This window comes from Strigops habroptila, chromosome 3, assembly GCF_004027225.2.
Source record: "Strigops habroptila isolate Jane chromosome 3, bStrHab1.2.pri, whole genome shotgun sequence".
NCBI classification, from domain to species: domain Eukaryota; kingdom Metazoa; phylum Chordata; class Aves; order Psittaciformes; family Psittacidae; genus Strigops; species Strigops habroptila.
In genome coordinates, this window is record NC_044279.2 from 79476018 (window position 1) to 79496213 (window position 20196).

The following is a 20196-nucleotide window of genomic DNA, read 5'->3' on the forward strand; positions in this document are numbered from 1 at the left end:
TCTGGGTATGTTTTGCTGTGCCACCAATGTGGACTTCAATTAGACCTGGATAACATGAGAAGCTCTTAAGAAGCATAATGGATGCAGAGGCATTCTCTGCCATTTTAAGGCCCTGAACAGTCCTAGCCAGTTGATGGGGCCCTGAGGGCACCATCAGCCATGACTGTCCTTGACAGGCCTCCAGGGCCACCAGTCAACCTGCCCATGGCCTGGCCCCCATCTTATCCTTTCCAGGGCTGTCAGACCTGTCCCAGTTCCCAGCTCTCCACAGGGCTGCCCTGCCCAGCCATGAGCTGTGTAGAGCCAGACCCATGGGGCTCAGCTTCAGCCCATCACCATCCCAACAGCCCTGCCATCACTGAGCCTGACCCTGACCCTGGCCTGCAGATGAGATTCCCATCTCGACCTGCCTCATCAACATTATGGTTGGGGCTCGTGCTTGGGCCTGGCAACCACAGAATGGTTTGGGTTGTAAAGGACCTTAAGATCATCTAGTTTCAACCTCCGTGCCATGGGCAGGGATGCCTCACACTAGACCATGTTCCCAAGGCACTGTCAACCTTGAACACTGCCAGGGATGGAGCATTTACCACCTCTTTGGGCAGCCTATGCCAGTTCCTCACCAACCTCACAGTAAAGAACTTCTTCCTTATATCTAACTTGAACTTCCCCTGTTGAAGTTTAAATCCATCACCCCTTGTCCCATCGCTACAGTCTGTGATGAAGAGTCCCTCCCCAGCATCCTTGTAGACCCCCTTCAGATACTGGAAGGCTGCTCTGAGGTCTCTACACAGCTTCTCTTCTCCAGGCTGAACAGCCCCAACTTTCTCAGCCTGTCTTCGTACAGGAGGTGCTCCAGTCTCCTGATAATCCTCAGGGCCTCCTCTGGACTTGTGTCAACAGCTCCCTGTCCTTCTTATGTTGAGGACACCAGAACTGCACACAGTGCTCCAAGTAGGGTCTCATGAGAGCAGAGTAGAGGGGCAGGATCACCTCCTTCGACCTGCTGGTCACGTTTCTTTTGATGCAGCCCAGCACACGGTTGATTTCTGGGCTGCGAGCACACACTGAAGCCAAGTCATGTTCAGTTTCGCATCGACCAACACCCCCAAGTCCTTCTCTGCAGGGCTGCTCTGAGTCACTTCTCCGTGCAACCTGTAGCTGTGCCTGGAATTACCCCAACCCAGGTGCAGGACCTTGCACTTGGCTTGGTTGAACTTCATGAGGATGGCACTGGCCACCTCTCAAGTATGTCAAGGTCCCTCTGGATCCCATCCCTTCCCTCCAGAGTATCAACCGCACCACACAGCTTAGTGACATCAGTAAACTTGCTGAGGGTGCACTCAATCCCACTGTCCATGTCACCGACAAAGATGTTGAACAGGATCAGTCCCAACATCAAGCCTTGGGTGACACCACTCATCATCTGTCTCCAGTCAGAAACTGAGCCGTTGACCACAACTCTCTGCGTGCAGCCATCCAACCAATTCATTATGCACCAGGTGGTCCCTGGAGGGGGGCATGGACCAGGGACAGAGCTGGGAAGGGCGGTCTGAATAAAGCCTTTGCTAGAGTTGTTCAAAGACCACGAACAAATTCAAGTGATGGAGAATAGGGAACTGCTGCATTTTCTGGGCCTGTGGGGGTCCCCAGGATGCTGCCACATCCAGTCCCCACCCCACGGTGTGACCTCAGCCCATGTGATGTGCCCAGGAGCCCTCTGTGAGGTGCCCCACAAGCAGTGCAGGGGATGTCACAATGGCCAGGCTCTATATCTTCCTCCTGGGGTGGGGGTGCCTCAGCTTCTCACGGCTTTCGCCTGGAGAGAGCAGTGGCATCGATCCAGGGGATCCTGTTGCCGTGAGGATGATAACAGTGCTCAGAGGTGAGGGGCTGGTGCCTGCTGGAGGCAGTGCCTGTGCAAGCCGGGTGCTGGGAGCTGTGTCCACGTCACCTCATTCTGCTGCCAGACACCTGCAAGAGGGCTCTGGCTCCATCCTCTCCCTGCCCTCCGTGGGGCACTGGGGACCGCTCAGGGACAACGTGGTCTGGCTGCCTCTTGTTGGGCTGCCTGAACCCAGTCTTCCTGGCCTCTGCTCACAGAGCCCATGTCTATCCCCTGGCCAGCTCAGTGCCACTGCGCTGCACTCACTCCAGTGCCCTGCTGTCGTTCTGTCACGGGGGAGCCCAGGATGGGCCCAGTCCCCAAGAATGGTCTTCCTAGTGTTGCAGAGAGGGGAAGACTCTCTCCCCTCATCCCGTTGACTGCCCTCTTGCCAATACAGACCAGCACAGGCTGGTAGTGCAAGGAGAGGCTGGGAAGATCCTCAGCCCTCCCTCGTGCAAAGCCCTGCAGCCATCAAAACCGAGTCTTTCTTTTCCTCCAGTTCTCTGCCAATGCTTGGGTTCCCAGGCCAGACCTGCACGTCCTGAGAATGGAGACGGGGCCACGGGGACTGTCCCTGCAGCCGCCGCCACCTTTGCGGCCACTGGGACTTCTCTGCTAAAGCAGCTGCAAGACTATGAGGTGAGAGGGGAGGCGGAAGGGGGGGATACTTGAGGGCTCCCCTCAATGCCCCTGGCTTCTCTGGGTGCGCGGCAGAGGGACATCTCGCCTGGTGGCACCTCTGCCCTCATGCAGGTGCTTCGTCCAAGGTGCCGATCCTGCCGCTCAGGCTGCACTAATGCCACTGCTCCCTGCTCCTTTCCCCTGCCCAGCACTCTGCTGGGCAATGCAAAGCCTCTGCCATAAACGCCAGCATCTCTCCAGTGCCTTTGCCCGAGTGCCCGAGGCCCCTCCTTAGCTTTGGTTTGGGAAGTGGCCCAGCCCTGTGGCTTCTGCCTCTGCGAGGACCAGTGCTGTGCCCCAAGATGCAGGGTGCTCATGGCTTCCCCTCCTCAGGGCATGGTCTCATTCCCATGCCTTCCCCTTTGTCACGGTCCCTTTGCATCTCTCAAATGTACAGGACAATGTACTCTGTGATTTGAAATTCATTTCCTAAGCTTGCAAATCATAACACTCACTATGGGGCACCTGTGAGCAAAAAAAGGATTCGTTACTGGGCCAACAGTGAGAGTGTTCCTCCTGCCTCGTCGTGTGTCACAGTGGACTCGATCTCCCTGACTGACTCCCTGCTGGCCTCAGAGGCACCGTGGAGGATCTTGCTGTTCCTGTGGCTGCCGTGACCAATGCCTGCAGCCCTTACCTTCTGCCCATGTTGCTTAGATGGTTTGAGGGGCACGAGGTCTCTCTCATGGCTCCCTGGGCACGGGGGCAAAGCAAATGCCATCACTGCCCTTTGTGGTCTGTCCCCAGGGTGACCGATTGGAGACATACCGGGAGCTGGAGCGTGTCTTGCAGGGAGAGGACGGCTCTTTGACAAGCGGCGTTGTGAACCGCCTGATAGCAGAGGCGTCCAGAGACATGCGAGCAGCCCAGGTGAGCTTGTTCTCTTTCAAGACCACCAAAGCAGCCTGCATCAGCCCCTGGGGACTGATGGTTTTGGGGAAATAAAGAGTGGCACAGTGATGTTCCTCGATTGTTCGGGTCCATCAGAGATCCCAAAGGAGAGGCTCTGGGAACTCGGCCATCCGGGGCATTTTGAGTGGGGACACAGGGAGCTGTGCAGAGAAGCGGACTTGGGGCTGTGTCTGGCTGATTGAGAGCTCGGCTCAAGCTCAAGGTTATTTCTCCTGCCTTGAGGAAGAGCCATGGGAACCCACCAGAGTCCCACAGAGGCCTCAGTAGGGTCCTGAGTGTGGGGCAGTTTTTTCCTGGCATCTCCATGCAGAGGGAGAGGGGGCGGCGGCACAGGGAAAAGCCTCCCTTGTCTGGCCAGGGAGCTGCTGCCCGTCCGAGGGGACAAGAGGCGGCAGCCACCTGGCCCTGAGCACAGCTGCCCCGAGGGGTCTCACAGAGGAGTCGAGGTCATTGTCCTGCCCAAGAGCCTCAGTCCATTTCTCAGGAGTGTTTGACCTGTGCTGCTTTTGCAGGATGTGACAGATGATGTGAAGACAGCTGCTAGCAATGTCCTGGTGGCTCTGGCACGCTCCCGCTTCCACTTTGTCATGTCTGAGCTCCAGAGCCACCTGAAGGCCACGGGGAAGGTCCCTGATGAGACTGTGCTCCTCACTGTGGGCAAAATGGCCCGCAGCTACGGTACGGCACTCTGAGGCTCCTGGTTTGAGTAGGGGCCTGTGCAGGAAGAAGGGATCCTCCCCCTCCCTAACTGCTCTGTGTAAAACCAGGGGGGCTATGGGGTTCCTGGGCCTCCCTGCTCCGTGCCAGGGCCAGCTGGCAGCTCTGTCTTACCAGCCCAATCCCAGCTGCCAAAGGGTAGGACCCTGACGGAGACAAACCCGCAGGGTCTCTGCCCCCCACTGTCTTTCCCATTTCCCCAGCGGGTGTCCCTGTGTCCCACTGGGGGACAACAACCCTCCCCACGGCCTCTGGCATGTCCTGCATGGCCCAACAGCCCCAGCCCTGACAGGGGTGGATGGAGCCCAAACTCCTGTGTCTCTCACTGAGCCTCTTGGTCCCTCTGCCCGTGATTTCTCTGCAGCCCTGCGGTGCATCCCCTTTGTGGGAATGACGATGCTCGCCCTGCGCACCATGCTGAGCCAGGTGGGCAGTGGCCGGATCCTGCGCGCCATCTGCAGTGGTGAGTCTGAGCTCCTTGGCCGGGGTCCCTGGGGCAGCGGCTGGGGTGGCCTTTGATGCCTCCATGTGCTCTCAGAGGGAATATGGTGGGTGTCAGCCCACAGCAAGGTCAGGCCTTGGTGACCCTAAACTGCTGGGAGTGCGTAGCAGGAGTGGCGGAAGCGCGGGAGCTTTAGCATGCAGGACACGGTGGCACTGCACAGAGGAATTCCTGGGTCCCTTTCCATTGCCTTTGTTCCCCTGCTTTCCTCTGGGATTAAAATCCCTGCCCTGAAAGTGCGAGTCAGGAAAGCAGGGGGAAGGGAAGAGAATGGGCTGCAGTGAGAAATGCTGGAGGGGAAGGGGCCGTTGAGGAAGAGAAAGTGCGATGGGGAGGAGGAGAGAAACAGTGTGGTGTTTGAATCCAATCTCGGCACCTCAGGAGCAGAGATTTCCCTTGGATCCATATCTGGGCCTGGGATGAGGCCTGCCGAGTTTGGGATTGTCCTGAAAGCAGGCTTGGGTGAGGGCGCAACGTGCCTTCCCTGCTGCAGACTCTTACATGCTCCCTTTTCCTTTCTCCTGGTGCAGTTGTGGAGGAGTGGTCGAAAGGGGTCAATACGTACTTGTGCAACCAGGACCAGTGCCCCTTCCCTCGCAAGGGGGTAGCACAGTTCTGTGAGGCCATTTACCCCGTCTTCCACTATGCGGCAGTAAATTGGCTGGGCTTCAAAGAGGAAGAGGTGAGAAATGCTGCTTCCCACTCCAGGGCTTGCAGTGGGGATGTCCACATCGGTGGTTCTGTCTGTGCCCAGTGGGGTGTGAGCAGAGGGGTGAGGGGAGGGGGGATACCTGACTAGAAGCAGCTGAGTTCTGGGTCCTCTCTGCAGGGCAGGCTGGGGTACCAGCATGGGGAAAAGCTCTCTGTGTTCTCTGGAGTGAGGGGAAACCAGTGGCAACAGCAGACTGGTGTCTGGGGCATGCTGAACACCATGCAGACCTCCAGCCCTCCGAGCAGAGCCTTTCCCTTCCCTCTTCAGGACAATCAGGCAGTGCTGGGGGCAGTGGCTGCCATGGCAGAGGTCCTTCTGCATGAGGAGCGGCACCGAGAGTGTTCCTGGGAGCTGGTCCTCTGGCTCCTGCACCAGTATCAGGAGGCCCCAGACACCTCTGTGGTCACCACGGTGAGGTTTTGCACAGGGCTGGGTATGGCTGCTGGAGTGTGCCTGTGCGAGTGCCACGAGGAACTGGGGAGCTGTGGGGTGCCGGGAGGAGCTGAGAAGCCCTTGGAGAAGGAACAGGGAGAGCAGAGGAGGCCTGAGGCTTCATGGGCTCTTTGGGCAAGAAAAGAGCAACCCGGAGGAGTCCAGGAAGGCGGCAGGAGTCCCTGGGGCCCATCTTCTCAGGAAGGGAGGCACTGCCACCTCCCTGGAGCAATGTGTGCGGGAAGAGCTTTGCCCACATGCCCAGGGCCATGTCCTGGTGCACCGTCCAGTGAGGGGCGAGGTCTGATGACTGGGAAGTGCCAGGAAACCAAGTTGTCATCACTGGGGTTTGTTCTGAGGAAAGAGGCCCTCCCGATCCTACTCTGAGGGGAGAGCAAGCAAGAAGCCCCATGCAGGAGAGTTTGGGTTTTTCCCTCGGAGCCGATGTTAGGGACTACCCTGTATCCCAAATGCACAGGGTTTCTCCTTTCCCAATAGCCTTAAGGTGGCTTTAGCCTCCTTTTCTTCCCCCATTCTCTTGTAGAGCCTCAGCTATGTCCTGGAGATGCTGGAGGGACTTCAGGCCCCACTCACACAGGACACGGCTCTTGCCATCAGCGCTGCTGTGCACAGTCAGGTAAGGGGAGCCTGTGCCCTGCCACTGGCCTGGGGCCTGCGCACGTGATTGCCATGGAGGGGAGAGACCTGCCAGTGTTCAGAGCAGGGGTCAGGGGAGGGCATCCCTCCGCTGGGACATTCCTGCAGGCCAGGAGCACTCCAGGATTTGTGATCCAGGTGCACCTTAAGGCTGCAGGAGGCCTGATCCCAGCTCTTTGGAATGGGCCCCAGGGGCAGCCCGCTTCCCAGAGCTATTTCCCTCTCGGCCGAGTCCAGGAGGACTCTGGACCGCCAGCACTCTCAGGGCAGCCTTTCAATGCTGCTGAGCCTCAGCTCCTGGGCAGCCTGGGCTGCCGCAAACCTCTGCGCATGCCTGGGGCCACCGTGGGGTGGCCTGGGTTTTGGCTATGGGTCCTATGCCCACAGGGCCCAGGGGGAGGCAAGTGGAGAGTATAGTTCCTTTTCAGCCCCTCTCAATGTGTTTTGACTTTCTCTTAAACGGACCTTGTTCCCACAGCTCTCTCATCTGACCAAGGAGTCTGGTCTGGCTCATAAGGCAGTGCTGTCCCGCTGCATCATGCTGCAGGGTAAGGAGAGGAGACTGCGCAATGCCCCGCTGTGCCGGGCAGCTCTCTCCCTGTCCTTTGTCATCGGGGCAGCTCCTGCTAATGCAGAATGCGGTTTGTTCCCCACAGCACGAATTTGGCCCGAGGAGACAGTCACGTTTCTGCACTCCCAGCTGAGCGCTGAGAGCAAGGCCGGTCGCGTGGCAGCCCTGGGCCTGCTGGTACCGCTGTGTCACTCTCACGGTCAGTGCCACGGACCTGGGACACAAAGCAGGGCTGGGGCTGCTGGGCTGACTGCAGGGATGGGCTGAAAGTGGTGCACGTGGACCCAAAAGAGGCTGCAAAGAGCAGGTCCTGCAGCTGAGCTGATGCCCCGCGACAGGGCTCAAGCTCTCTGCTGGCAGCTAGCAGTGGCGGCACAGGAGGAACGATGCTCCAAGCTCAGTCACACGGGCAGGCTGGTGGGCAGGAGCTCTTGTAGCCATTCCATTTCTGTCATCATCTGTGTTTCCTTAGCTTTCAGTCCCTATAAAATAGCTGTGACTCTCGAAACAGAGTTGCTCCGGCTCTGCACCTGCCTCCTGTGACATCAGAGTGAGGCCCCACTTTTCTGTTCCATTCCCGTGCAAAAAGATTGGAAGCTTTGAGGGATCCCTTCTGCCATGGGAGCTCTGCCTCAACACACGCCTCTGCGTATCTCTTCCAGCCCTTGTGATGAGACAGAAGCTGACCCAGGTGGTGGAGGACGTGAAGTTGATGTGCAAGGCCAGAGGTTGGGTACCTGCGGAAGTGACGGTGAGTAGCCAGTGGATGGGTGGTGGCCTCTCCCTGGGGAGAGCTGGCAGAGTGGAGCAGGGAGGTCACTGTGCTCTGTGGGGCAAATGCCTGTCCAGCCTGGTGCTAAAGCCCAGACCTGGCGCCAGGAGCGAAAGCTTCTGCAATGCCCTCGTCATATCTCCACGAGCCACAGAGGATGCCCCCAGGCAAACGGTCTGGCTTTTGAACAGGAGGGTCATAACCACACTCTCCCGTGGCAGGTGCGGAGGGCAGCTCTGGAGTTTGTCAGGGAGCTGCTCAGCACTGGATCCCAGAGCTGCGGGACATGGGATATGGTGGCGTACATCTTCACCGAGTTCAGCCAGACCTCAGGCAGACTGGTAAGGCCAAGCAGGACACCCAGGGCTTTTCCCAGTGCCTGGACTGTTCTGAGACCTCCTGCAGGGTTCTTGGCCATGGAGAGCTCCAGCCTGCAGGGCCATGGGCACTGTCACCACCACTGGAGTGGCTTCCAAATGGCGGTTTCTCATAATTGCCTCTGCTGATGTTGCTGGAGATGCCACCCGGGACTGCGGGGCTGTATGTACACCCCAAGGGCACCTTCAGCAAAGCCACCTTGCGAAGGGAGGGATTTGCAGGGACAGGACATGCTCCATGCTTATATGGTGCTGGACAATCAGCAAAACAGAGGCAGTGCATAGGGGTGGGCCTGCCTGGAGGAGCTTTCTGTGGTGGTCTCATGCTCTGGCCCTCCACAGCACATGCTCCCCATCGGGTAACAGCCCAGGGCCCCGCATCCCTTCTGGCAATGGGACAGGCCGTTTGTCAGTCCCTTCGGTGAGCATTTGCAGCGGGGCGCCTAGGAGATGAAAGCTGGGCATGGCTGAGCCTCCCGCTGACTTGCCGAGGCTCTTCCCTCTGGCCAGAGCTTCCTCTAGCCAGGAGATGCGGTTTTGCTGCTTTGCTCTGAGCCTTGGAGAGGCTCTGCTTCAGGAGCAGGGCAAAGGAAAAGGGCTTCTGGGTGCTTGTCCGCATCTGTGGGGCTGGGCGTCCTGCCTCCGGAGCCAGCAGTTGGCAACTCAGGAGCACTGGTGCGTCATGCCTGAGCCTCATCAGTCAGGAGCTGGGAGTAACGGGGCTTTTGCCATCTCTGTCTTACAGGCAGCAGGAGGCCTTTTTGCCTGGGAAACCCAGGAGGCTGGAGCTCTTCGAGCCCTGTGCATGGACATCGTGGGCTCTCTGGATGTCTCTCTGAGAGGGATGGCCAAAGTAAGTTGCTCTCTGCCCTGCTGCTGTGGCCACTTCGTGCCTTCAGGACATTCCTCCTCGTGCTTCCCCATGCCCTGAATCTCTCCCGAACCTCAAGCGTGCTGAAGTACATGGGGCTCATGGAGATGCAGACCATCCTTTTCTCCTCCTGCAAGCTGCTTGGAAATGCTGATTTGGGGCATGGCCTGGTTCTTTCTGCAGCTCCTGTGGCCAAGGCTGCTGCAGTTTGTGGTGCCAGCGCAGTACAGCGGCATGCTGATCCCGCTCTCCCAGTGTCTCCAAGCCTTGGTTGCAAGACGGGAGAGAGCAGGCTGCAGGGAAGAAGAGGAGGAGCCTGGTGCCGTGGGCTCCCAGGAGCAAGGTAGGAGCCCCAGTGAATGCTTCTGGGTTTGGGCAGGGGTTGGGCCAGTCCGTGTCTCCCTGCAGCCCACCAGCCCTGAGCAGGAGCAGGGAAAACGAAAGGACAGAGCCGGGCTCCCCTGTCGGGCATGAGGGCCTCTGCCCTGCATTGCCACTTCCCTGGCACAGCAGGCTGGTTCTCCTGCTCACAGCAGTCTCCCGGTGAGCCAGGGGCTTGTTCCTGGCCATGCTGGAGCTGCTCCATCTCATGCTGGGCAGCCCTGGGAGCCCCCAGGCTAGCGCTGTGGCAGTGCAGCTGCTCTCAGCCCTTTGCAGGAGCATCAGAGGTGTGAGGGGCAGGGCACGGCACAGCAGGGGCTTGTTGGCTCACCCAGCCTTTCTTCCTCCCTACAGCCCAGCTGCCAGCTCCCCAAGCCCTGTTGGCTCGACTGGTGGTGAGTAGTGGGGCCCTGGGAACAAGCTTTTCTGGGCAGGAGTGGTGGGAGAGCCCAGGGCAGAGATGCTGTTGAGGCCAGTGCCGGGAGCCCTCAAGGAGGAGGCAGCAAGCCTGAGCCTGCCTGAGCCCATCGAGGATTGCTCTCCTTTCTCGGGGCTGGCAGCGCCCTGGCTGAAGCCATTGACTGCCTGCTGCTGGCCGGGCAGTGCTGAGCTCCCTGCCTCCCTCCCTTCCTCCCTGCTGGGAGAAGCTGTGGCTGTGGCGGCAGGAGCAACCCTTCTCCGCTGCCCTCTCCTAGGTGGTGGCAGCAGCTCCTCACGCGAGCAGCGATCGTGCAGTCGCTGCCTTGCAGCTGCTTCAGGCCCTCCAGGGCAGGATCCACAGAGCCTTGAGGGCAGTGTGGGTGACCGAGATCCCCCTCCTGCTGCAGTACCTGGCAGGTAAGGTGCGGGTGGGAAGGGAGAGGCTGGAGGGGAGGGAGCGGGGCCGGGAAATGCAGCTTCCCCACGTGATGGATGGGAATCGTCCCCAGTATCCCAGCACTTGCCAGGGGCAGCCATCTCCCGGCGTCTATTGGGCCCAGGGCATGGATGGGGCCATGGATGTCCGTGTGCTTGGCAGGTCTTGGTGGCACCCTCCTGTCCTGGCTGGGATGGCCTTTGGGGCAGGGCCAGGCCTGGTGCTCCTGGAGCGGGTGAAGGCCTGGGCTTTGGAGGACCGAAGCCCCAGGCCAGGCCAGGCCAGGCTTGCAGCAGCATCCTTGGCAATAGCCTGGGAGAAGGGCTGCAGACAGGTAGAAAGCAGGGGCTCATGAAGGTGTGTTGCTGGGGCATGCTGTGACTCGGTGGTTGGAGTTGTTCTGGGAGCTGCAGGCAAGCAGTGGGGATCAGCTGCTCTCAGTGCATCCTTGCCCAGCTCGAATCAGTCGCTCTGACAAGTGCCCCGGGATCCCTCCTGTGTCTTTGGCCTCACAAGGGCTTTGACGTAGGTGCCTGTTGGCCCTTTCTGGCCTGATGGCCTGGGGCTTTGGGGAAGTCAGACCACAGAGGAGACGAGCAAGCTCGTCTGTGGTGTGAGCTTAAATAGCAGCAAGAGCTTTTGCTTCCTCTTGCTTTCTAGGAAGAAAGGAGAGCTCCCTGGGCTCTGCAGAGTGGGAACACCGTGTGCTTAAGGTACAGCACCCTTGCGGGTTGTCACAAAGAGAGGGCGGCAAGATAGAGCAAAGTTGGGGGAGGAAGCTTGGGGGCACCTCTTGAGCACCCTGTGACTCCCCCCAACTAGATTCCTGCCCACTCAGAGGAGCTGCTGCCCGCACATCTGTCATGGCTGACAGCTAGTTGCCTCTCACACTGTGCCATGTGCCTTAGCACTGTCTCCTCCACTTTGTGTGCCACGCCATGGTGTCTTGTGCTTGCTGGAGATACTGGGAGAAGAGGGAAGCTGGTGAAAAGAGGGTGGGTTGGTTGGTGGGTTGGTTGGTTGGTTGGTTAGGGCAAGACTCTGCTGTACTTGGCAGCTTTTCCCTAGCAGCATCCCGGGACATGCAAATGTGGAAAGGGCCCTGGCCAAAGGCAGGGAACACTCACCGACTTCCTCTCCTGTTCCCCCCAGTTCCTGCGAGTGTCGCTGGAGCCCATCGAGGACAAGGCCTGGACTGTGGGCCTGAGCCAGGAGCTGAGCCAGCAGCTGGGCAGCTCTGCCCCTGGCTCCTGGGAGAAGGTGTGTGTCCTGTCCCGCGCTGGGGCTGGGGCTGGGGCTCTGCCCAGGTGGGCAGTTTCCACTGCTTCCCCTTGCCTTGCCCCCAACAGGCACGTTTACCCCTGGGGCTGCCCAGGCTACGGCCTGGCTACAGCCTGGCTACAGCCTGGCACTGCAGCTGGACTCAGCCAGGTCCGCCTGGGGCCATCCCTCTGCTGACAGGTTGGGCCGAGCCCGCATCTTGGGCTCGGCCTCTTCTCTTTCAGCTGTTCCTGTACAAGGTTCTCGGCACGGTGCTGGCAGCTTGTCAGAACCTCTGGCACGTTCAAGGGCAGGTGCTGAGCTTCCTGCAGGCAACAGACCCTGTGGCTGAGCCCCAGGTGAGGTGATGCTCATGTCCTGAGCATCCCCTGCCTGCTCCTGAGGGAGAGGGAGGGCTGCTCCAGACCTCCTGGATTTCCCCATTGCTGCCTTTTGTCCCTTGCTGCAACTTCCTGCCTGGCCATTGTCGCTGGCTGCGGCTGAGGGCCTGGTCTGGAACCAACTCCATGTTTCTCTGGGCTTGCAGGCAATGATTTCTGTAGTGTCGCACGCTGCTGAGAGCCACTTCCATCTGGTCCTGGACACGCTGACGATGTATTCTGACAATTTCGTTAGACTCTACTTTGGTCAGACTTGCACGGGTTCAAAGGTAGAGGATCCATAGATGCAGGGCTTTGCTGTTTGGCTTTCCTTTTTTGGCCTTATTTCCATTTGTACACCTGCAGCAGACAGCCTGTGGCAGCTGCCTTTAGCGTAGCCCTCTCCTAAGAGCTACCTGATGGAGCCCTGTGTTCCAGACGGGATGTCCTGGCAGGGCCCTGCAGAGTGAGTGGTGCAGCCTGGCCCCGGGAGGGCCAGCAGTGTTGGTGCTGCTGTCTGCACCTCATCCCCATCCCCATGCGAGAAGCCAAGCTGCAGCATGGGAACAGCTCCCAGCCCCAGAGCTCACACGTAGCTCAAGGAGTGCCTTGGGGAGCTGCTGGGAGGTGCCCGGGGAAACAAGGAGCTGGGGAGGCTGTGGGGCAGGGCCTGCCGCAGGAGCCCTCACGAGTTCCGGGGCTGATGTCTCGGGGCACCTCTGTCAACACAGGCACAGCAGCAGCAGAGGATGGAGATAGCGCAGCCCTTCTGTGCCGCTCTCATGCGCACCTACAGTGCGGTTGCTCTGTGTGCCCCCAAGGAGCAGCTGCTCTCCCGTGTGGATAAAGAAATCCTGGGCGACATCCTGCGGCTCTCCAGAGCTAAACAGAGGGTAGGAGCATGGGGCGCTTGGGGCAGGGATGCCTGGGTGCTCCAGCAGTTCCAGCCCCTCCAGGCTGGGGTGTACCAAGGTGGACAAAGGTCTCTTTGTAAAGCTCTACCAGGGAAGGGTTTGTCCTCCGATCCAGCTCCAACCCCACTGTGGGTTCCCCTGCCCATGCTCTTCTACCTCTCAGTCCTTCCAAGCGTTCAAGGGGTCCTTTGCTCTCCTTTGCCTCACTCAGGGCATGCAGCTCAAGCTCGCCGTGGTGCAGAGCATCACCGAGGTCTGCTGTGCCATCCAGGCTGTGGGCAACTGCGGCAGTTTTAAGCTGTCCTTAAAGCAGGAGGCAATGCGGACCCTGCTGGTGAGTGACCGTAGCTGGGGCAGTCAGATGAGGTAGTTTTAGGCTCCTGTGCAATTGGCCCGGTGTCCCCAGAGCCCCAGATGGTCTCTTGGCTTCATGCGAGCTACTGTAGATGTGTCCCGAGCTGGTGGGGCCCTCAGGTGCTGGTGCTGGGTGGCCGCGGCTGAGGAGCAGGGTCTCTCCCACAGTGCCCTTGGGGATCCATGGTGGGGACGAGGCAGTGTCTGCCCAGGCCTGGCACAAGAGCCTGTCCCCAGGGGAGGTGGGAGGGTTGTCCTGTGTCCCTGCCCACTGCCAACGCTGCATTTGTCTCTCTGGGCCTTGCAGGACTGGATGAAGAGGGAGCCCTGGGACTCCGTGCTCTATGGAGTGTTTCAGGCTCTGGAGAAGTTAAGGTGAGGTCTGTGCCCCAGGCTCTGGGGACTCCCAGTGTGCCCCATCTCAGGTGGAGCAGCAGCCCCCGTGGCCTTGAGCATGGGGCCAGGAGCTGTGGCTGTGTAGTGGGAGGGTGTTCCCCATGTCGGATATCTCCCAGAGGAAGGGAGCCCCAGGGGTTGCTTCCCCAGGGGTGGGGTTTTGCCTGCTGCCTGGGACAAGGAAGGCATCCTGGAGCTGAAGGCAGTGCTTGCGGGCATGGGCAGGGCTAGTTGCATTTTGGGGTCCTCCACGAGGAGGAACCCAGCTGTGGTCTAAGCTGCCCTGGAGAGGGCTAGTAAATCCCCTTTCTGGTTTCCTTTTTCCTCTGACCAGCAAGCTGAGGCCACGTCTGAGCAGGGAGGAAAATCGCAACCTGCTGGCAGTGTGCTGCCACGCTGTCGTGTCCTACCCTTCCGAGGAGCAGATGAAGAAGGGAAACAGGATCGCAAGGGCAGCTCTGAACACGCAGGTACTCACCGGCCAGTCCTTCTCCAGCTCTGGGTCAGGAGCCCACATCAGCACACCTTGGCAGTGCACAGGAGCGCTGCAGAACATCAGCTCTCCTTTCCTGCTCTTAGCTTCTGCACAGGAGGGGCATGCAAGATCTGGGCCGCCTCATAGAAACCCTTTTGGAGACACAGGGGAGCTCTGCCTGCTTTGATGACATGGTCCATGTGAGTAGCCCTGGGGCAAGAGGGAGAGGGTCGCCATGGCAGAGAATCAAGGCCTTAGCGGGTGACAGGAGGTAGATACCTTCCCGACAGGGAACTGGGGCCTTGACTCCCTGCTCTGAGGCTTAGGGGGCTTAGCTGGGGCATGGGAGTGTCTGGCCACTGCAGCCTCAGGACAGGCAGAGAAGTGGGCACTGACAGAGGGAAAGCCAAGAGCCAGCCCTGAGCAGGGCGAGCGCAGCATCGGGGATGGTCAGAGTGGGGAGACGCCGACAGGGAAGCAACACATGGCTCAGGGCAGAAGCGAGGTGGTGGAGGCTGCAGTGCCAGGTGCTCGGTGGGGCCAGGGCCAAGTGGGGAAGGGGCCAGAGAAGGAGGTAGAGGGGAGAAATCTTGGGGAGAGAAAGATGCCTGTTGCAAGAGAGATGTCCCCCGCTCCAGGTCCTGAAGGGCCAGCTCACCTCAGCCATGGAATGGAAGCGGGAGAGAGCCCTGAGGGTTTGCACCCACTTGCTGGATGTTTGCAAGGACCGACATGAGTTCAGGGTGAGTAGGGACCCCCCATTCCCTGGTGCCCCATTCCCACTGTTGATGGCCCCAGAAAGGAGCTCTGCCTGGCTGGGTGCTGGGTTCCAGGATTCCTGGGATTATGGAGGGGGCAGCCTTCCTGCCTACCCCTGTGCGCGGTCACTGCTCAGGCAAGCGGGTGCTGGGGAGGCCTGTGACTCTTTACCTGCTGCTCTCCCCTGCAGAGAGGACGCCCCTGCCAGCAGATTGGATCCCTGGTAGGACTGCTGGGGTGTCTGACCATCGACTGCCTGGTCACGTCCCGCCAGAGGGCAGGGCTCTGCCTCAGCTATCTTCTGGAAATGCAAGGTGAGGAGAGCGGGCACTTCCCAGCCTTGCTCAGCCTGATCCTGCCTCCCTTCCTGGCCTGGCGCCACCGAGGCCTCATGGGGCTGGGCCCTGTCCCCTGGAGGGAAGCGGGAGGCAACGTTCTGCCTGGTTTTGTACACCCACCCAGTTAGCCCTCTGCCTCCCTCGCCATCTCAGGAAGGGGAAAGGGTTGCCGAGTACCACACCACTGGGGCACGTGCGAGGTTGGGAGGTCAGAGCCATCTCCCCTGCATTCTGAGAGCAGGACGTTGCCCCCAGTGCTGACCCCCTGCACGTCTGTACCCCCTTCCACGTCCCAGGAGAGGCAACTCCTGTGGTCAGACAACTGGCTTGGATGAGGTCCCCGATGTTTCAGAGGGTGCCTTACCCCTCGCTCCCTGCCTTGAGCCTGGAGAGACAGGCAGCTATCCAGGCAGTCTCCAAAGTCATCCCTGCCAGGCAAGAGATCTCCTGCCAAGCACAAGAGAGGAAACCAGTTTGCTGCCCAGAGCAAACAGGCCAGGGAGGAGGCATCTGAGCTGCAGGCCCACAGTGTGCTGCAAAGCCTTGCGTTTAAAGCCCTTCCTCTTCAAGCAGCAGGGTCTGCCTGTGCTGAGGAAGTTGTGGCAAGGTTTCTTGCCTCCCAGAGGCGATGGTGGCCTGTGTGGAAATAGGGGAGGCAGCTGCTGGGAGAAGAGGCTGCTGAAACCCCAAAGCCCCAGCAAAGGGTTCAAGGAGAATGCGTGCTCACAAGGGTGGGATTTGTCAGCCATTTCCCGGGCTCGGGAATTCCTGCGGCACTGACTTCAGGAGGGCCCTGGGTTTCCCTGTGGCCTTCACTGCCACCGCCTGGCTTCCCCTTTACAGGATCTGGGGCCAGAGGCTGGGTTTCTGTAGACATGACTCCTCTTTTCTCCTGGTGTTTGCTCCAGACAACACTGTTCCGGTGGTGCTTGAGGCTCATGAGATCAGGTGCCTTTGTGAGGAGCTGGACAGCCCAGACCCCAACACTCTGGTGAAGACCAGTATCAAAATCGCAAAGGTAACTGGCCCCAAAAGAGCAGGGTGAGGGCCCAGCTCCTGGGCTCCTGCACATCTCCCTGTCCCCCTCCCAAGTCTCTTGCTGTCCAGAACAGCTCTTGTTAGCAAGTAGCAGGAGGCTTGGAGACAAGACGGTCCTTGAGGCACGCTGGAGCAGATACTGTGATGTGTGTGTTTGTGCAAAAGTGTGTGCATGACTGCTCTTGTCAGATACAGGTTTGGTCTATAAGCAAAAGACATTGGGGGGAGACACTTCCAAATTGGTTAGCTGCATCAGATGTGAACAGCAGCGCCTGCAGAGCAGGAGGGTCAGGGGATTGCCCCAACACAACTGCCGAACTATCAGTCAAGTTGCCTTTCTGAACTCCTGGAGCAGAGCTGTGACACAGAGTCTCCTGTTCCTGACTCCTCTCCAGGCTGTTTGCAAATGCATCCCTCCAGCACAGGCTGTGGGCTTCCTGAGGGCCATTGTGGACACCTTGCTGCATGTCACAACCACAGCCCAAGAGGCCTCAATAGTATGGAAGTGGGTGTTTGTCTTCCTGAAGGAATGTGGAAAGGACATACTCGCAGAGGTAAGAGAGATCTTTATTCCATTGATATTTTCTCCTGTTGGCGGTTGCACTACATCCTACGTGGTGTAAGGTTTCGAGCTGGAGCTGGACTCTGAGTCAAGGGAGCAGGCATTGCTTATGTGTTGAATGACTGTGTCCGGGCCCCGCAGGAGTGGCTAACTGATGCACCGAGCCCTTCTTTCTCCTCTTGTTCCATTCAGGTGCCAGAATTCCTGACCACCCTGTACACCTACATGCAGCGGGGCACCAACAGGTTCTTTGTGCCCAGTGCAGTGTCTCTCCTTGCCATCTGTCATCGGGAAGCTGTGGTCAGCTGTCTCCTCCAGGCAGGTCACCTTATGGACAGGTATGTGCACTACCCACTTCCTCACTCTCGTCAGAGACCCTGCAGCTTCCTTGCACAAGGAGGTGTCTGGTGGAGACGCAGGTCTGTCTTTTCTGCCTGACCAGTCTGGAGGGCTGCAGGACGGCGTGCTTGTGTCTCTGCTGTTAGCGGGGTGTTGTGAGCCCAGTCGCAGCTAAGGAGGTCTGAGGGCACTGCAGGACATGGGCTCAGGGGTGAACATCTCTTCCCTTGCAGCAACATGATAGAGCTGTGGAGGAGCCTGGGGAGAAGCACCTTTGGGATCCAGATCCTGAGGTGCTTAGCGGAGAAACTAAACAGAGCAGGAAACAACTGCCCAGGGACTGGCTCCTCCGCTTCTGAGCAGCACAGCCGGGAGACTGCTCTGGAGACTCTGGCGGTACGTGCAGAAGCAGAAACCTTCTGTGGGTTTGCATGTGCTCTCTGTCCTGCTTTGGCGTGAGGGAGTCAGGTGCCCTTGGTGCATACTCCTGGAGACTCCCAGGGCACTGTGCTGGGCTGGCCCCAAGGAGTGCGGGGAGCCAGGAGAGTTTTGTGTTCCTGAGCCACAAAGCTGTTGCAGAAGTGACCACTGCAGACAGTAACCCCCCAGCCTCAGACAGGCAGGGCAACCAGGCTGGTGGAAAAGGCCTTGCCTGAGCAAGTGGTCCTTGGTCATGTTTCTCTGCAGATCACCCGTGCCATCTCCGAGGTGGTGTTTGTCATGAGCAGCACCGAGCAGCTCAGGCAACTGCTTCCCCACATCCTCCCCAGCCTCCTGAGGTGGGCCAGTGAAACGGTGGGTGAGGAGAGGCTGCCTTCTGCCATGAGCAGCTGGAGACAACTGTTCCTTGAGGGCCGGGTGCTTGAGCAGAAGCCGTGCAGGTAAAGAGCCAGGGAGCAGATGGAGGGGCTGGCTTCAGTTTCCCTTGCCAAGGCACCTCCTTTTGTGGGGCTGAGGGAGTGCTTTGCCTGCCCTGCTTGCCTTGGTTGGTGTGTAGCATGGAGACTGTCCAGGGGCACGGGTTTTCTTTGGCTTCAGCAGGTTTGGGGCATGAAGAAAAGGCCAGTGTCATCAGCTGTGGCCTTGAGGGCTATGAGCATCATTTCATGGGTATTTAGCTCTGCTAAAGAGAAGTCCTTCCCTCACCTGCTGTGATTTGAGATTCTCTGGGTCTGCAGTGATGTTGCTGTTATTTTGATTTGGGGTGTTTGGGGTTTCTGTTTATTTAGCATTTTGTTTGTTTTGCCAGGACTTTCCTTTTAGCTCTGAAGTCAGTGCTGGAAAAATGCATGGAGCAGAAATGGATGCAGCTGCTCATGCATCGGGCAGTGTGGGCTCGCCTGGAAGACCCCCTGGCTCACCCTGAGGGGGTGTCTCTCCTGACCAGGTAAGAGCCTCGGGGATGCATCTGGCCAACTCCTGAGGGGCTGTGCTCAAGGAGATGGCTGCTGGGGCCCTTCCTGCGTGCCTGGAAAGCCGTTCTGAGCTGAAGATCAGTGTCTGCATGGGTGCAAGTGAATTTGGTGAGACCTGGCCTGTGGCCTTTCTGGGTAAATGTGTAATCCCTCGCTTGTTTCCTCTTGCAGTGTCCTGCTCCAGGCTGGACTCATCTCTCCCTCTCTGGTGCAGAACCTCTTGCCATGGCTGGATTCCAGCTCAGTTAAACTGCGGGTGGCAGCTGCAGCTTTCTTTGATGAGGCAAGGCTAAGAACTGTGGAACGAAGGGATCACGGGGCTCTTACAGAGATACTGCTGCTTGGGAGGCCTGGTTTTCGCGGGAAGATCCGTGGAGAACGGGTCCCTCGAGCGGGGTGGCCATGGGAGCGCCTGGTTGGGACCAGGTCCCCACAGCTCTGCCTGTGTTGTTCCAGATCCCCGAGAGCTACAGGACTAGGAGGCCCTCTGAGCGAGGCAGGAACTAGAGAAGTCCCTCCGCGATACCTGGCTCCAGCCAACACCCAGGAGTTCATTAAAGCTCATCATTTCAATGAAGCCTAAAGGGGACTAGATCTTGTTTTTCACTGGTGGCACTCTTGTGGTTGGTGAGACCACCTGTGGGTGACAGCGAGGTTGGGGTCTGCCAGATGTGGGGACACTGGAGTCATGCCAGGAGAGACCTCAGAGCAGGGATCTCCCCACGGGATCCTGGGGCTTCATCGTGCCCTCCCACTGCCCACGGGGATCCCCTTGCCACCCCTCCCAACCGCTGCATGACCACCTCCAGCTCCATCCAGGGCTGGTGCAGAAAACAGCCCAGGGCAGCCCCGACCGTATCACCACAGCAAGCTTTGCCCTCCCGCCGCCCTGTCACGCTGGGACCCCCCCGGCACTGCCCAGTGATACAGTGGGGTGTAACAGGGGAAAAGGGGACCATGGGCATCTGGTGAGAACCATCACCATCAGCCCCAGCACAGTTTGGAGTCTTCTCCTGGCACAGGCACAGCGCTGGTGTGCCCCGTGCATGCCATGCTTCCCGAAGAACAGCTGGAAAAGCAGATTTGAAGGCAGGTTTGCCAAAGAACCTGAGTCTGTGCCAGAGGTGGCCACATCTGGCTCCTTCCAGCACCCTTTTGAAAAGCCCTTTCCCAGCTGTGAGCTCCACAGCCCCTCCAGAGCATTATTCTCTGATGTGACCGACAGCACTGTTGATAAGGGAGAACCATCACTAACCACACACACCCCTGGTAGTACTTTTGCTGCACAGCCTCCTTGACTGAGCACGTCTACATGGGTATTGCTGCCTGACAGCATGTGACCGGCCCCCAAAAAGTATCACGAGAGTCTCGTGAGAAGCTTTCGTTTATAGCATATGCTGTGCCCAAAATGCAGAAAGCTCCTGCCAGTCCAGATGCTCCTGTAAGTTGGGTGGCCTTGGCTGAGGGGAGGGTGTGTGTTGTGCATGCTTAAGTAGAACAAGCTCATCAGATGGGTATTCACCAGGGGCAACAAGAGGGGACACCCCCAAAGGCACTGTCGGAGCTGTGGCACTGCGGTGATTTGGGCTCTTTCGCGTTGGTGTGACTGGGGCTCCCTGGGCAAGCAAAGTAGAAAT

The 20196-nt window shown here is 58.9% G+C and overlaps 1 protein-coding gene across 1 annotated transcript; it reads left to right on the forward strand.

The window, feature by feature from the left end:
• Positions 1–1758: 1758 nt before the first annotated feature.
• LOC115605326 (maestro heat-like repeat-containing protein family member 2B) lies at positions 1759–19143 on the forward strand. Its single transcript, XM_030479592.1, has 35 exons — positions 1759–1885; positions 2388–2527; positions 3317–3439; positions 3994–4159; positions 4563–4661; positions 5231–5382; positions 5680–5823; positions 6389–6481; positions 6980–7049; positions 7158–7271; positions 7735–7823; positions 8066–8185; positions 8967–9074; positions 9276–9435; positions 9828–9868; positions 10169–10310; positions 10990–11042; positions 11482–11589; positions 11835–11948; positions 12137–12259; positions 12701–12862; positions 13095–13217; positions 13545–13612; positions 13968–14103; positions 14213–14308; positions 14747–14851; positions 15058–15181; positions 16114–16223; positions 16639–16797; positions 16998–17143; positions 17378–17540; positions 17832–18025; positions 18394–18531; positions 18731–18842; positions 19016–19143. Exons 1-35 carry the CDS (start codon positions 1759–1761, stop codon positions 19064–19066), a joined length of 4173 nt encoding a protein of 1390 aa, XP_030335452.1. The 3' UTR covers positions 19067–19143.
• The last annotated feature ends 1053 nt before the right edge of the window (positions 19144–20196 follow it).